The 16,138-nt window shown below is 50.0% G+C and overlaps 1 protein-coding gene across 2 annotated transcripts; it reads right to left on the bottom strand.

The window, feature by feature from the left end:
* Nucleotides 1-593: 593 nt before the first annotated feature.
* Nucleotides 594-15,450, bottom strand: C12H16orf95 (chromosome 12 C16orf95 homolog). 2 transcript variants are annotated; one of them, XM_026004949.2, is made up of 7 exons: nt 15,138-15,450; nt 13,783-13,834; nt 12,924-13,064; nt 6,984-7,130; nt 6,226-6,262; nt 2,906-3,110; nt 594-861 (listed from the first exon to the last, which is right to left on the bottom strand). In XM_026004949.2, the coding sequence occupies exons 1-7, from the start codon at nt 15,380-15,382 to the stop codon at nt 843-845; spliced, it is 846 nt and encodes a 281-aa protein (XP_025860734.2). In that variant the 5' UTR covers nt 15,383-15,450; the 3' UTR covers nt 594-842. The 2 variants fall into 2 exon arrangements, with proteins under 2 accessions (XP_025860734.2, XP_072587480.1); XM_072731379.1 differs by lacking the exon at nt 6,984-7,130.
* Between the last annotated feature and the right edge of the window lie 688 nt (nt 15,451-16,138).

The following is a 16,138-nucleotide window of genomic DNA, read 5'->3' as shown; positions in this document are numbered from 1 at the left end:
CTAGGCGAAGAGGAGGAAGAATGATGCATGATCAGTGCAGGGTTTTTTTGTTTTTTTGTTTTTTAAACAAGATTGTATGTATTTATTCATGAGAGACACAGAGAAAGAGGCAGAGACATAGACAGAGGGAGAAGCAGGCTCCCTGTGGGGAGCCCCATGCAGGACTCCATCCCGGGACCCTGGGATCACAACCTGAGCTAAAGGCAGACCTCAACCACTGAGCCACTCAGGCGTCCCCAGTGCAGGGTTTCTTTCTGAGGTGACCACATGGGTATGGAATGAGACACCAGGGGGAGGGCTGCACAACTGTGTAAATACACTGAAATCCACTGAATTGTATGCTATAAAAAGGTGAATTTTATGGTATGCAAATGACATCTCAAGTTTTAAAAACTCAATTCACATAATTTTATGCTACTTACTAAAGTGTGAGCTACCTGACACTGGTGCTACCACCACCTTTGGCCCATTACTGGGGCAGAAGGAAGAGAGACCCAGAGGCCCTCCCCCCACCCAGGAATGCCAGCTGGAGAACATGTTCCCCACCCCCCTCTCCAAAGCAGAACCAGTGTCACCATCCAAATAGGGGCCACTTTGGAGTTTCACAAATAATATTTATTGGCCGCATTTACACCAGAGTCTCACCCGCACCCAGGGCAGCTGTTAACAACCAAGCACTGCCTGATGAGAAAGAACTTGGACTCTACCCCGGGTGTGAGCTAGATGACCTGAAAAAATGGCTATTATCACAGACTCCTCCTAATGCGACAACTTTCCTTAAAGACCTTGATTATGACTGAAGTTCTCGTTGATGTTCTCGGCAGTGGCTGAAGATTCCAACTTCAAACCCAGAACAACTGTCTGGAAAACAAAGAATAGGCAGTTATTCCAAACTGTGCCCCACACTTAAGCCCATGCTGCCCTGGCAGGACCTGTCAGGGAGCCTCCATGGGTTGGCAGGAAGGGACAGGGATGCCACCTGAGTTCCCGAGGAGCCCAGGCAGGAAAGATTGCAGTAAGGCAACACCAGGGTGTATTGTAACTGGCTCACTTCTAGCCATGGATTTTTTTTTTTTTTTTTTTTTAGATTTTGTTTATTTATTTATTCATGAGAGACACAGACAGAAAGAGAGGCAGGGACACATGTAGAGGGAGAAGCAGTATCCACGCAGGGAGCCCGACGTGGGACTCGATCCCGGGTCTCCAGGATCACACCCCAGGCTGCGCTAAACCGCTGCGCCACCCGGGCTGCCCTAGGCATGGATCTTCTGATGAGGCATTCAGCCCCTAGAGCCCACTCTCCCCCTCAGGGTGGAGAGTCTCAGCCTTGCACAGCTGTGAAAGGGACCCAATTCGAGGAGGCTGCAGCAGGCCCCACTGAGAAGTTAAGTGTGACTGTCAGGGCCCTTCAAGAGTCCCTGTTGGGAAGGTCCTGAGCTTGCCTGTTCTGCAGCCTTCACAATTCTAGCAAATCTCTGCCAGGCCAGCCCACAGGCAGTCTGAAGTTTCTCCTGAGATGTGCTGGTCGTGTAATTTGGGGAATCTCACAGGCACCCCACAGACACCCCAGCCAGACAAGATAGTTCTCTTGAACAGCTGGCACTTCGGCCCTAAGAGCCTGGCTCTGAGGCAAACGCCTCCTACATGATCATTTGCACTTCCCTTTAGCCGACCCTGACCATCTACCTCATGTGTTATCTACAGCCAAGCTTCTTTCTTTGCTCTTCCCAGAGTGGGCACAGGGGAGTCCAATTCACTTTGACAGTCAAGTTGGCAAACACACAAAAACAGATGAATTTTCATGCAAAGCAAAGAAGGAACAATCTCACGGTTTCACAAACCCCCTCATACTCACAGATCACCCAAAGCTCCCAGACCCTTGCCTCAGCCCTCTTCTCAAGAGCACATGCCCTAGAGAGGCTATGGGTCCATGCAGGCACTCTCATACAGATGTGCCCCGTGGCGTTGTTTGTAATCACAGGATCAGAGGCAGCACAGGTGCCCAACACCAGGAAAGCAGACAAACAGGGTGCAGTGGGGAGGGCCTTCTGCTTCCCGCCAGGACCAGAGACAAAGACAGAGCTACCCCCCTGCTATGAACGACAATAACGAGGACACTGGACAGAAGACATATACAACCATTTTCAGATACTGGACACTTTCTAGAATATTCCTCTTACAATTACATGAAGACAGATGATTAAGAAGCAAATAATATATGTAAATTGATCTGCATGCATTCACACACCCATACAGTTTTGCACATCTTCTACCCACATACACTTGTATGTCTGCATGCCCTTGCACACAGGTGTGATCAAAGAGCCTGAGTAGACCAAAGGAAGCAGCCCTGCCTGTCCCTGGGCAGGGGTGGGGAGCGTGCCCTGGAGGCTCCATGGGAGCAAGCCTCAGTGGTGTTCCAGGTGACAAGGCCTGGATGAAGCTAGTGGGTCGAGGCTGGGGCAAGGGTTTTCCCAGATGTAGCCTTGATGGCTGGGACCAGGCTGGGGGAGAGGTCACAGGTCTCCAGGCCTGAAGCTGTGCTTACTCCCCAGCAGGATGCCTGGGCAAACAGCAGCTACCTTCAACCTTGATGTGTTGGAAATGTGCATAAACTGGAACCAGTGGTAGACCACCAGAGGACCTGGGGAAAGTGATGAGGTGAGGAAAGAAAGGCAGGCAGCCCCGAGATGCCCAGTGCCCCACTGTCAGCTCTGATATGCCTGGATTGCTCGTTCATGAAGCGTGTGGTAGAATAAGATCACAGTGCAACTGCGCACAGTGAGAACAGCACCATGGTGATCCCACTGCAGCCATTCCTCACCCTTTCATTCAGCCACAACCAACTGCTCCCAGCCCCTGACCAAAACAGTGCCCCCACTGCCCCCGCTCCATGCCTGCTCACCGAATGGCCACCACGACCCTCAGGACAGCCTGCAGGAGGGTCAGGAGGCTGCGGGGCAGCAGCGGGGCCGGGATGCTTGCTCCCTTCCCTGGGGCCAGTGGTTCATGCTGGTGAAGGGCCTGGAGCTGCTGCCACTTGAGGAGAAGGTGCCCATCACAGCAGATCCGCCAACGGTTGTACCAGGAACGCAAGCCCAGGGCAGGTTCTAGGCAAGAAAGCAAGTCAGGCCCTGGGCAGAGTGGGGACAGAGTGCCGCATTTGCACACCACACATGAGAGAACCCTCCAGAACCCAGGGCAAGGACGCCAGGTGTCCCAGGGAGGCTGGTCACAGCCCTGAGCACATAAATGCTGGCCAACATCCATGGAGATACAACAAACACTGCTGTTTACTTATTTCTGGGCTATGGGGCTCGTGCCAGTGTCTTTTGAATCTTTATCCCTGACAGCCACATCATGAACTAGTTATGAATGAAAGAATACAGAATTTAGCTGCGACCTGTTTCCCATTAATCTTTCTTTTTTTGTTGTTTTTTTGGAAGGGTGAACAAGTGGGTTAAGCTCAGAAGAAACCAGACTGGCGAGAAGCTGATAATGAGTAGAACTTAGTGATGGAAACATGGGGTTTATTTGAGTATTTGAAAAAACCACAACTACAAATGGGACTCTACTGTTTCCATTTCCTTGATCCTGGCTTTTGAGATCTGCTTTGGTCAACATGTGACTAAACTGATATTATATTTACATTATAGCACTAACATGCTACTACTACAAATTATGCTATATTCATACACTATGTAACATATCCTACACATATACTGCATTGTATTATACACTGTATTACTACTCTGATTATACCAATGTGTAAAAGCATGATTAATATAAAACATATTATTTTCTTTATTAAAAAATCCTGCTGCAAAGCATAGGGAAGAAAAGCAAATGAGCCCTCTCTTTACAAATGAAAATACATGATTTTCTCTTTAAAATGGAAATAATCTGGATTTGAGGGTACAGGAAATATTTTTAAGCCACTTTTCTTAAATCATATTTTTAAACCTCTCTCTACAAAGCTCAAGGGGAGACAGATCCTAATTGTCCTGATAGTAGTGAGACCTGGGCTCTCAATCCTATCCTGGGAAAACCTTCTGGACTGAAAGGGTTAAGGCTAAATTTCCCAAACTATTAACAAGGACTGCAATGAAAGTTAGCACAGCCTTTGAAAACGTATCAAATTGATGCATAGGATTCAACAACAAACTGAGCTTTTGGCTTTTCTTAAAGATGCAGAGTATTCAAAGCCAAAAACAACCAATAAAAATAATCCGTAAGTGTGTGGTTATACAGTTAAAAGAGCAGTTTCTCCAACTTTCTTGTCCTACCACTATAGTTTATTTCCTAAGGTGATTTCTGGCTCTTCTCTCCCAAACTTGAGCCAATGTGCTGCTTCGTGTTTTGTTTGTTATACAGCCCCTAGTCTTGCTCTTCTGGTTGTTTACCTCCTGTCTTCCCCACCCACATGGGTAACCTGTGACTGTCAAGCCAGACACACTGCACGGAACCCACATCCACAACCAAACAGGGCTTTAGCTATTCTCAGATGCACATGGATGGAGTACTACTGCACAGACTGAAGCCACTTGTTTTTCCATGCTGCAACGTGTCTGGGGCTCCCTCCCATCCTCCTAACAGCTGCACACTCTATGTTGGCAGGCGCCACATTAGAAACACATCCTCATATATGTCCATCCTCCCACTGGGAGACGCTTCAGCTGCTTCAGATACCTTGCCAAGGATACTGCTGCTGCACACCAGCATGTATGTAAGAGTATCTACCAGACATTACCTGGACATGGATTTGCTGGATTCAAGATCAAGTATATTACAAAAGTTGAAAGATGAGAGAAATGGATGAAGTGGTCAAAAGATACAAACTTCTAGTTATAAAATAGATAAGTCCTGGGGATCTAACATGTAGCACAGTGATCATATTTAATAACACCATAATGTATATTTGAAAGTGACTAAGAAAGTAGATCTTAAAGGTTCTCACCACAAAAAATAAAATGTGTAACTGTGAGGTGACAGATGTTAACTAGACTTAAGTTGGTCATTTCACAATAAACACAAGTATCAAATTGTTACACCGTGCACCTGAAACTAATATGTTCTACGTCAATTATATCTCAACAAATATTTGATAAATGCCTCTAAACTACCCCCACAAAGGCTATGTACATCTGTGCAGCTTCTAATTATTTTTATTATCAGGGAAAATATGCATTTTTGCAGCATTAAGAGGTAGGCATGCTGGCTGTTGGCCACTCATTTCCTGGACACTTTCCCACCCAGCCCTGTGCTCCTGGGCTCTGGGCAGGCTGCTCAAACTGCTCACCCATCACAAGAACCCAGCCCCAGCCAGGCATCCATCCATTCCCTCCATCACAGTTTTCAGGGAGGGGTGCTCACCACACAGAGCATGGGCACAGCTGGGCCAGGGGAGGACCCCTGTTGCAAGCCACACAGCATGTCCACTCCTTTGCTCACACCAATGCAGAGGAACCATACATGTTTGCTATCAGTGCCAGAAAACACCTTCAAGAGCAATCCAACCCACTTGTTTTAGAGACAGAGAAAGTAAAGGTGGGAACGGAAGTACCATCTCCTCAAGCGCTGACATGAGTTCATGAGTATACACTGGCTCACAAATACATAAATCCAAGAATACACTTTGTTACAGATATATACTGCATCATGAACAGATGAATATATGGTATGTACTACATCTGCCTTAATTATAAGAACATATATATCCTAGGTTTCAAATATATAAGTGTTTTACAAATATACTCCAAAATGAATATATGCCTAAATATTATGTCATGAAAATATAGCATCCTGCATATGTACATGTAGGTATATGTGCCATATCGTTAGTAAATACATTTACTAGGTCATAAGTGTATACGTGAGTGTATATACCAAACACACAGACATACACTATGTCATGAACTATACAAGACCAGAGCTTAAAAGAAAATATACTTTAGATAACATCTAACTCCAGGCTGCAAATTGGCTTCACTTTGAAAGCTAATGCAGACAGACTGTAGAGTCTATGGCTTCTCTAGGTTCACTGAGGAAAAATGGTAGGTAGCCAGTGATGCCTGGCAAGAGAAGGGAGTGAAGATGCGGGATGTGTGTCACATGTCCATCTTTCTTTTACAGACATCTGGGGATGAAAGAAGTCTCCCCATCCCCACCATGAGACCCCGCCTTCCTTGGGGAGTGGGAGAGGATGAGACGTGTATGGTCTGTTACCTTGGATGCCTGTAAAACTCTGCTGCCTTTTCACCACCTAAAAGAAAAGAATGGGGCAAATGTGTAAGCCCCGGCCTGGTGATTTACCAGAAGGGTGGGCCTAGTGATTTGGTCAGAAACAAGGAAAGGGCTGTGGCCAGCTCAGAATCCAAGCCATGGTCCCCTTTTAAAAGTCCTCTGAGTCTTAATTCTGGGGACAGTCTGCTACTTGATGAGAGAAAACTAGCAAATGATAAGTAGGTGAAGGCAGAAAGGAAGCCTCTACTGACCACCCAGGACACCCATAAAGTATGAGAGAAGAGGGACCATGGGCAGAGGAGCGCTGGACCTAGCCAACCACTCCAGCAGTCACTGCTCTGGAGTCCAGAGATATGGAGGGGCAGACAGACCTGAAAATCCAGGACAGAAAGTCAGAGCAATGGTTCTTCCCAGCTCCTCCCTCTGCCTGCCAGGATGCCCCGAGAACTGGAAAGGGTGCTAAGGCAAGGTGAAGGGGGTGAAAGAAAAGAGGGGAGAGGAGCAGGAGGCAGGAGTGATAGCAATAAAGGTGGCAGCAGTGATGGGGGACCGCCTTCAGACAGCAGTGTGACCCACCCTCCCAGCACACCAAGCTGCCCCCGCCCCTGCACACACCCACCTCCTGCCCTCTGCTACCCAAACTCCCTTCCAGTGGAGGCCACTGTGGGGAAAGAAACCAGCACCCTCCACCCCATCTCTGGATCCCTCTTGGACCTCACTGCTGTGAGCCTCCCTCTTACCTTCTTGTGAGGCCTCAGGACCTGAGGCACCCAGTAGGGCATCACTGCCTGATCCCTAGGCATCGGGAGGCGGCCCCCAAAGCGGTGGCATGGGCAGGGGCATGCCTCGGAGGTTTTAGGGATATAAAACTGGACCATCTTTTGGATCTAACAGAGAGGAAGGGAAGAGAAGGTCCAAAGGGGTTGTGCTCCAGAAACCTTCACCTTGGGACAGGGTCCTGGGGGGCTCCTCTTCTGTACCCTCCCACAGGCACACCCCAATCACCCAGCTGAGGAAGCTTTCTCCCCTCTATGACATTCCCAGGGGCACCTGCACCTCTGCAGTGTCTGCAGTCCTGTGAAGTCAGGAGATGTGGCTATCCTAAATCTGGAGGCCTCCAGGACTAGCCCTGGGCACAATATCCAGCCCCTCTGAGCCTCAGTGTTCTAGGCTATAAAGCAGGCTCTGCCAGCTTTCTGAAAACATGGGTCAGAGTCAACAGTGGACAGTGTTTGATCCACCAACTCCACTCTGGGATATGTGTGCATCTGCAAAATGACACTTGCAAAGAACATTAGCTACAGTGCTGGCTGTAGAGGCCCAAGAGCCTGAAACCTCGTCTGTAAGGGATAATAAACAGGGGATATGGAGACAAGGGAATATTGCAGCCTCTGAAAAGCATGAGGCAGACCCATCTGTCCGCACAGAGATGTGATGTTAAATGGGAAACGGAGCGTGCAGTATGTATAGGTTTTATACAGAATCTACACGCCATACTTTCTGTGCATGAGTTGTGGGGAGACCATGGCCTTGCCCCATTCTTTTCCCCCCCCACACAGCCCTGCACATTGTCCTGCAACCCCAGTTTCTTCCAGCAGAGGGGTAGCATGGAGCCCGTCCCTGGACTCAAGTTAGGCCATGCACTGGTTTGGCCCACAGAACGAGAAGGAAGTGACAACAGCCAGATCTGGCCAGGCAAAGAGGCCACACTGGCCTCTACAATGTCTGGGATGGCACACTGGCCCCAAGATCAGGGACAGGTGGGGCTGGGCCACCCGGCCGAGGCCCTCAGACACCTGAGTGATGACATTGACTGCTGTTTCAAACCAGGCATTCAGGCAATGTGTTACACATCGCTAGTGAAAGAGCACACATGTAGCCCATCTCCAGGCCACACAAGGAAGCCTCAGGGGAGGCGCAGGCAGGGTATCCCCTTTATACCACCCTAAGTTCCTACCATACACTTGTGAGTGGACCTGCTGACTTCCCAAGGCCAAGGAGAACCAGACCAGAGCATGTATGTGACGTGCTACAAAGCACAGGATCCCAGAGGGGAGGGCCAAGGGGTTGAAGGCTCACCCAAAAGAGGAGATGGAACAGGTTCTGGAGAACCTGGGAACCTCCATCGACCCCTACCTCCTTCGAGCATGGCCTTGCCCAGCAGGATAAGCACACTCCAGTCAGGTCTGCCCCCTCCACCAAGCACCTGCTAAGCACATTCTCTGCAGCATGCATGGTATTAGAAGCAAAGACCTGCCCTGCCCACAGCAGTTCATTATGCAGCACTGTCCAGCTGAAAGATAATGCCAGGATGTGGCGGAGCAGCAGGAGCTGGGAGAAAACTGCAGGCCAGAAAAATCTGTCTAGAAACATCACTGAGCCACATCACAGGGGGCAGGCTAGGTGAAGGCGGAACAGCAGCAGGTACCTGTCTGAGAGGCCTCAGGATGTGGACAGAACCAACGTCCCAGGCAGACCCTGTCAATTGCCCAGACAGCAATCATTTACCAACCCAACCCCCCTTCTTAAAAGAACCCAGCTTTACTCAAGGGGCAAAGTGCCCAGATCCAAGGGATCAGCATCAGCCAGTCAGGGCTTTGCCAGGAATGAGTAAGAACATGAGGATGAAGAGAGGAACAAGAAGTACGTCGAGGCTTCTGGGAATGTTTTATCCCTGATAAGAAGAGAATGGGAGGGTAAGCCTTCTATGCCACCCTGGAAAAAGGAGGACCCCAGAAATGCTCACTTTCTGTCATGTGTATCATGGTATAAAACAGAGACCCATGGCCACCATCTTGAAACACTAAAGGTGACAATGCCAACACTCTGAGTAAAGACTCTGGTCCTTAGACATGCTGGTAAGCATCAAACCAATCCTAGAAGAGCCCTCTCTCTACCAAAGACCTGGATGAACCCATGGTGGGTCCATTTTCTGTGATTTGCTCCTAACACTCCCCTCCACTGGAACAGGAGCCTGAGCAGCAAGTGGAAAGGAGGCTGGAGATGGGGGTGGGGAGGCAAGATCAGGAAGGACCCCAGAGACTGTGTCAGGGACTCCAGTCCACACTCAGGAACTGGGAGCTTCAGAGGAGCAACAGGACCAGATCCACGGTCTTCAAAGCTTATGGGGCTGCAGCTCAAACATGGACAGCCAGACTAAAGAGGATGGAGGCAGGGAGCCCAGGCAGAACACATGAGACAGGCTGGGCACACTGTCTTCTATAGTCCTTCCATCCTGCTTAGGGTCACCTCCTCCCTGAAGCCCACCAGCACAACTCAGTGAGGAGAGTCCTGGGTTCTAATCCCTCATCTGCTATGAACTGACACTGTGACCCTGGTAAAGCCTGTCCTTTCTGGACCTCAGTGTGCCCATTCTTTAAAGGGGTACAATAATACCTACCCTTCCTGACTCTCAAATGACACAGTGACCAACAGGAGGGACTGAGGCCATCATCACTGCCTAGGACAACATGACTCAGTCATCTTGAAGCCAATGACCCCTTTGAGAGTCTACTAAAAAAACAAGAAACGAGAGAGAGGGCCTCATTTCAGATTGAGGGCCTCATTTCAGATTCCACTGGTATTAAAAGAGTGATCAGAGAACATTATGAACAACATTGTGCCAATAAATTTGACAATGATGTAATTAACAAATTCCTTAAAGCTCACTAAAAAAGAAGCAAACAACCTGAATAACTCTGTTATCTATACAAGAAGATAAATTTGTAGTTAAAAAAACCTTCCCACAAGGAAGCTCTGTCCCACATGGCTTCAATGATAAATCCTACCAAATATTTAAGGAAGAAATAATACCAATTCTACACTAAGTCTTCCAGAAAAGTGAAAATGAGAGAATACTTCTCAACTCCAGATCAGCATCATCTGAATACAAAGGCAAACAAGGACAATGCAGATCAATAACCCTCATGAATATACAAGCAAAACTTCTAATCAAAAATATGAAGGAGAATGCATCCTGATTAAAGGGGATTTCTCCCAGGAAGTGGTTTAACTTTGGAAAATCCATCAATGCAATCCGTCATATTAACAAACCAAAAAAAAAAAAAAAAAAATGATGCTCTGAATAGACACAGATAAAATCCAACATTTATTTTGGATAAAACCTCTCAGCAAACTAGGAATAGCCAGGAACACCCTCAGCCTGATGCAGGGCATCTAAACCAACAGCTAACATCATGCTTCATGATGAAAACCTGAATGCTGTCCCTTGGAGAAGATAAGGACATCTTATCTCCCCACTCCACTCTACAGTACACCAGAAGTTCTAGCTAGAGTGTCAGGCAAGAAAAATAAAGGCATCCAAACCAGAAAAGAAGGAATTAAATCATCTCTCCCTGCAGAAGACATGATCATCTACGTAGAAAATTTGATGGACTCTACAAAAGAGCTCCTAGAATAAAGGAGATAAGCATTACCGTAGGATGCAAGATCAAAATACAAAAATCAGTGGTATTTTTAGTACTAGCAATGAGCAATCAGCAATCATAAACTAAATTTTTAAAATGATGTCATCAGGGATCCCTGGGTGGCGCAGCGGTTTAGCGCCTGCCTTCGGCCCAGGGCGTGATCCTGGAGACCCGGGATCGAATTCCCACGTCGGGCTCCCGGTGCATGGAGCCTGCTTCTCCCTCTGCCTGTGTCTCTGCCTCTCTCTCTCTCTGACTATCATAAATAAAAAAATATATATATATATTAAAAAAAATAAATAAAAAAAATAAAATGATGTCATCAAAACTATAAAACACTCACAGATCAGTGAGACAGAAGGTGTGCCAGACCTGTGCATTGCTGACTACAAGCGAACCCTGAGAAACACAAAAGGCCTACAGGGATATAGAGGTCACCAAGTTCTCAGGTCAGAAGAGTCACTGTCATTAAAAAAGATGATTCTCTTCACACTAATTTACACAAAAAATACCAACCAAAAGCCCAGCAAGACGTTTCTTTAGAAACTGGCAGATGGGATTCTAAAATTCACATGGAAATGCAAGGAAACTAGAATAATCAACTTTAAAGAAGAAAACTGGCATTGGAGACACACACTATCTGATCTCCAAGTTCATTATAAAGCCACAGCAGTAGAGACAGCATGGCATTGGCGTGCAGACAATTAGAAGAGTGGGATGGAACAAAGCCTGGAAACAGACCCACAGCTACACAGACAGCTGATTTCTGGCAAGGTGCAAAGGCAAGCCAGTGGAGAAAGCATGGTGTCTATGACATATGGCATTACAACAACTGGACACCCACAACGGGAAAAAAAAGAACTTCAGGCCATACCTTAAGCTACACACAAAAATTAACTTAAAATGGATCACAGACCTAAACACAAACTATAAACTATAAAACTTCTAGGAAAAAATACAGGAGAAACCTTTCTGATCTTGGCATCTTGGCGTACACAAAGATTTCTTAGGTATACTTAATACTGCTAAAAAAAAAAAAAATACTGCTGTGCTGTGGTGGGGGGCAAGGGGCACACCTAAGCAAGATCCAGGAAATGTCAAATTGATAAACTGGACTCCCTCAAAATGTAAAATTTATGTTCTGTGAAAGATATTGATAAGAAAACAAAAGAACAAGTCAAAAACATGGACAAAATGTTTATAAATTGAGTATCTCATTATACCTAGAATATATAAAGAACTCTCAAAACTCAATGATTTTAAAAAAAAGCAAACAATCCAGTTTTCCTAAATGGGCAAAATATCTGAACAGATGCATACATATCAAGTAAGACATACAAAGCCAACAGCATAGGGAGGAGCCACTCGGCATCACCAGTTACTGTGGAAATATAAACTAAAGCCACAAGAGGACACACACCTATTAAGGCAGCTAAGATCTGAAAGACTGACCAAAGCACGTGTTACTGAGGATGTGGAGGACTAAAACTCTATACACTGCTAGTGCAAATGTAAAATGATACAACCACTTTGGAAAACAGTTGGCAGTTTTTTAAAAAGTTAAACATACACTTACCCCACGATCCAACAAGTTCACTCCTAGGTATTCGCCCAAGAGAAATGAAGGTGTGTTCATACAAAGATTTGTACACAAATGTCCACAATAGCTTTATTTGTGATAAACAAAACCTCTGAGATGGTGCAGATGTCCTTCAGTGGACAAATGGCTGCACTGTGGTCCAGTCATATGATGGATACCCAGTGCCACTCAGCAACTGCATGGATGAAGCTCAGAAATAATTACACTGAGTGAACGAAGCCAAAGAGGGCCTACTATACGATTCCATTTATATAAAATGCAAGGAAATGCAAACTGATCTAGGGTGACAAAAACAGGTCAGTGGTCACCTGGGCACAGCAGGGTGGGGAGGATGGGGGCAGTCACAAAGGGCCGTAAGGAAACCTTTCAGGGTTGCGTGTATGCACGTTAGCTCAGCAGCAGTGGTGGTTTCACAGACGGGTATGTATGTCAAGACTTAGCAAACTGTACATTTTACATATGTGCAATTATCACGTCAGTCTTAACTCCATAGATCTGGTTTTTGAAAAAATATGAATTTTAAAAAAAAACCACAAACTGTCCCCTAGAAATTTTAAGATACCACTCTATACCACCTATGACTTTGAGGGGTGACTGGTCCCCTGAAGTTCACCGTGGACTCAGATGAAGAAACCCTAGTCCAAGTCACCTACCTGCTTTCGGGGTCTCAGGGACAACGGGACCCAGTAAGGCAACGCCGCCTCAAACCTGGGCACCGGCAGGTAGCCCCTGCATTTGGCCTGGCACTCACAGCAGATGGGCTCTTGATGAACAGTACTGGGGACAGGACACATCTGAGCGAGAGTCAGAAAAGAGAATTAAATTCACTGCTGCATTTGCGAATTAAGCCAAGGAACTCTCCGGAATAGTAAACCAATGCTTGGAGAGAGCCAGGGTTGAGGCAGGGTGTCCAGGGGCAGGGGCCCCAGCTCCTCCTGCAGCTCACAAAGAGGGAGGCTACCCTGGCTCTCTCCAGACTCATCTAGAAGGGCACCACCAGAGCCTGTAGACCAGGTGTATTAGGATTCCCAGCCACTTACTGCTGCATCACCATGAGCAAGTCTGGGGAGCACAACCAAGTGCAGTGGGGAGAGAGTTGCTCTTTTCATGTACCAATCTGCCATCAGTGTTTTACATTTGCAAAGGCTTCCACATCCATCCCAGGGGATCCTTGCCATGCCCACAGGCAGGCAGGAGAAGGGAAGTCATCCTCCCCAGGGTCAGATGAAGAAACAGATGCCCAGAGCAGGTACTTCAGGGGGCAGTGTGGTTCTCCCAGGCCTCCGGAGTCCCTGTCTTGAAGTGTCTTCAGGAACCAGGGGTGGGGGAGGCAGAGAGTGACCCTACACAGAGATATTGGGGGCCCAGTGATAGGCCCTATAACCATAGACTCCCATTTCTGACTCACCCTGATGAAGTGCTGTCTGAGGACCCACCCACATTCTCCACTCTCCCAAATTCCACAGGCTTGGTGGAGTTGGGGCAAAAGAGCTGAGAGGTTGCTTTCCTTACCGACTGATCTATGAAGCACACTTCTTTCCCAAAGGTTTGAAATGTGCTCTTCCTAGAAAACAAGAACAGGAAGGCTTAGAAAGTTCTGAGCTTTGTGTAAATTGTGGTGGGGGCGGGGGGGGGGGTAGGACTGTGGGGTGAGGATCCGGGCCAGCTTCCTCCTCAACTGGCAGGTTACTAAGCCCCAGGGAGAGAGAGGTCATTGTCCTGATACAGAGGGGGAGGGGGCTGACCACAGAAGCAGGTGTATGCATGCTCCTTTATGTCCAGAACCTACTCACTTGCTGCACACTCCAGCTCAACCCGCCCTGGGCCCTTTGGGAGTGAGAAGAACGCTCCTGCCAGGGCCAAACCTTCCAACCACAATCCCCCGCACGCCCAGGGGCTTACTTGCAATACCCAAGGCAAAGACTGTGAAAGCCGTATGTTAAATGAAACTCCCTCCAGTAAAGATGTGGTCTATGTATACAATGGAATATTCCTCAGCCATTAAAAACAACAAATACCATTTGCTTCAACGTGTCAATCGGAGAAGGACAAACATTATATGGTCTCATTCATTTGGGGAATATAAAAAATAGTGAAAGGGAATAAAGGGGAAAGGAGAGAAACTGAGTGGGAAATATCAGAGAGGGAGACAGAACAGGAGACTCCGGACTCTGGGAAACGAACTAGGGGTGGTGGAAGGGGAGGCGGCAGGGGGTTGGGGTGACTGGGTGACGGGCACTGAGGGGGGCACTTGGCGGGATGAGCACTGGGTGATACGCTAGATGTTGGCAAATCGAACTCCAATAAAAGAAATACACTAAATAAATGAATAGCAACTCCCTCCAGGACAGCACGGGTGCCTGTGGTGGGATGACAGCGTCTGAGGGCCTGCAGGCGGCCGCACTGCCACCACCACCCCAGGAGCAAATTGCCAGGGTGTGGTATGGGGCTCCAGGGGCACAGCGCGAACACCAAGCGGAGGCTGACGTGACCGTGTCCTGTAACGTGGAAGCCCTCGGAGCCGCACGGCGCTGCCTGTGCGTCAGCGTCGCTGCTGCTTTATTCCAGCAAGAGCCTCGGGTCGCCGGCGAAGAGCCGCGCAACCGCCCCCACGGCCCAGCGAGCCTGGGCCGGAGCCCCCAGTCCCCGCGCCGGGGCAGCCGCCCAGCTCTCTCCACAGACCGGCTGGGGGCGCGGGTCCCGACCCGGCCGGCCCGGTGAAACTCCTCCCGGGACTTCGGAGCCAACGCGGAGGGGGAGGTCTGCGGGGGTGCGCGGAGGCGGCCAGCCCCAGAGGGAGGCAGCGCCCGCCGGCCACAGCCCCCGTCCTCGGGCCGGGGAGCACTACAGGGCCCTCCGGTGCTTACGTCAGCGCGGGCGTGCCCTCGGCCCGCCCAGGTGCTCCAGCCTCCGCTGGGCCCAGGGACCCGGCTGGGGCCGCCCCGGCGGCGGCGTCCGCGGCCCGGCGAGCGGGGCTCAGGGACGCACTTGCCTGCCACGACGCGCTCGGGAGAGTGCGCGCTGACTGACAGACCCAACGGACACCCGAGGGCCCCGGAAGTGCCCGCCTTGGCTCCGGCAGGGCCGCCGCGGTGGAGGCGGTGGGGACCATCCTGAGGCGGCTGACGACAGCAGGCCCGGCCTCACGCGACCGGCTCCTCCCGCGGCCCGCGCGCGCGCACGCACCTGCAGGCGCGCCCGGGCCACCCCGCCGGCCCCTCCCCTTCCTCCCGTCCGCGGCCTCCGGCCCCGCCCTTCCGGCCGGAGGGCCCCGGCGCGCCAAGGACTCGCCCGAGCTTAGCCAGTCAGGCGCGGCCTTCTAGGCATGTGCCCTCCTCTGGCGGCTGACTGGCCCCAGGCGTCGGGCTCCGTGGGGCACGGGGAGGCCTCGGGGCGGGGCGGGGGACGCCCCTCGCCGCCGTCCGCGGGAGCCGCTGGTTCCGGAGGCTCCGGCTCCGTGCGCGCCCCGCTTCAGCGCGCGGGTCGTGACGTGGAGGAGCTGCCGCCGGCTGCCGTCCGGAGGGCCCCGTACGCGCCTGGGCCCTGGCCCGCTTCCGTCTCCCTGTCGGCTCGGACAGGACGCCCGGACGTGTGTTTGGATCGGAGGCGAAGGCTTGGAGGCGTCGGCGCGGCCCCGCTCCCAGAGACTCCGGCCGTGGAGCCCGAACCCAACTTGCGGCCAGTGCCGGAGAAGCCAGGCACCACCCCGGCGTGTCCAAGTCGGGTCACCCGCCTCCTCCCAGCTAATGGCGGTCACCAGGAATCTCAGCACGACCCGAGCATTTCGTGCGCGGCCGTCCGGTCCCTGCCCGCCCGCCTTCGCGCTCCTCCCGAGCCCACCGGAGCCCTGCTGTAGCCTCAGTCAGGC

Source organism: Vulpes vulpes, chromosome 12 (genome assembly GCF_048418805.1).
Source record: "Vulpes vulpes isolate BD-2025 chromosome 12, VulVul3, whole genome shotgun sequence".
Classification (NCBI taxonomy): Eukaryota; Metazoa; Chordata; class Mammalia; order Carnivora; family Canidae; genus Vulpes; species Vulpes vulpes.
Note: the sequence above shows the minus strand (reverse complement) of the source record. Positions and strands in the feature narration are given on the sequence as shown.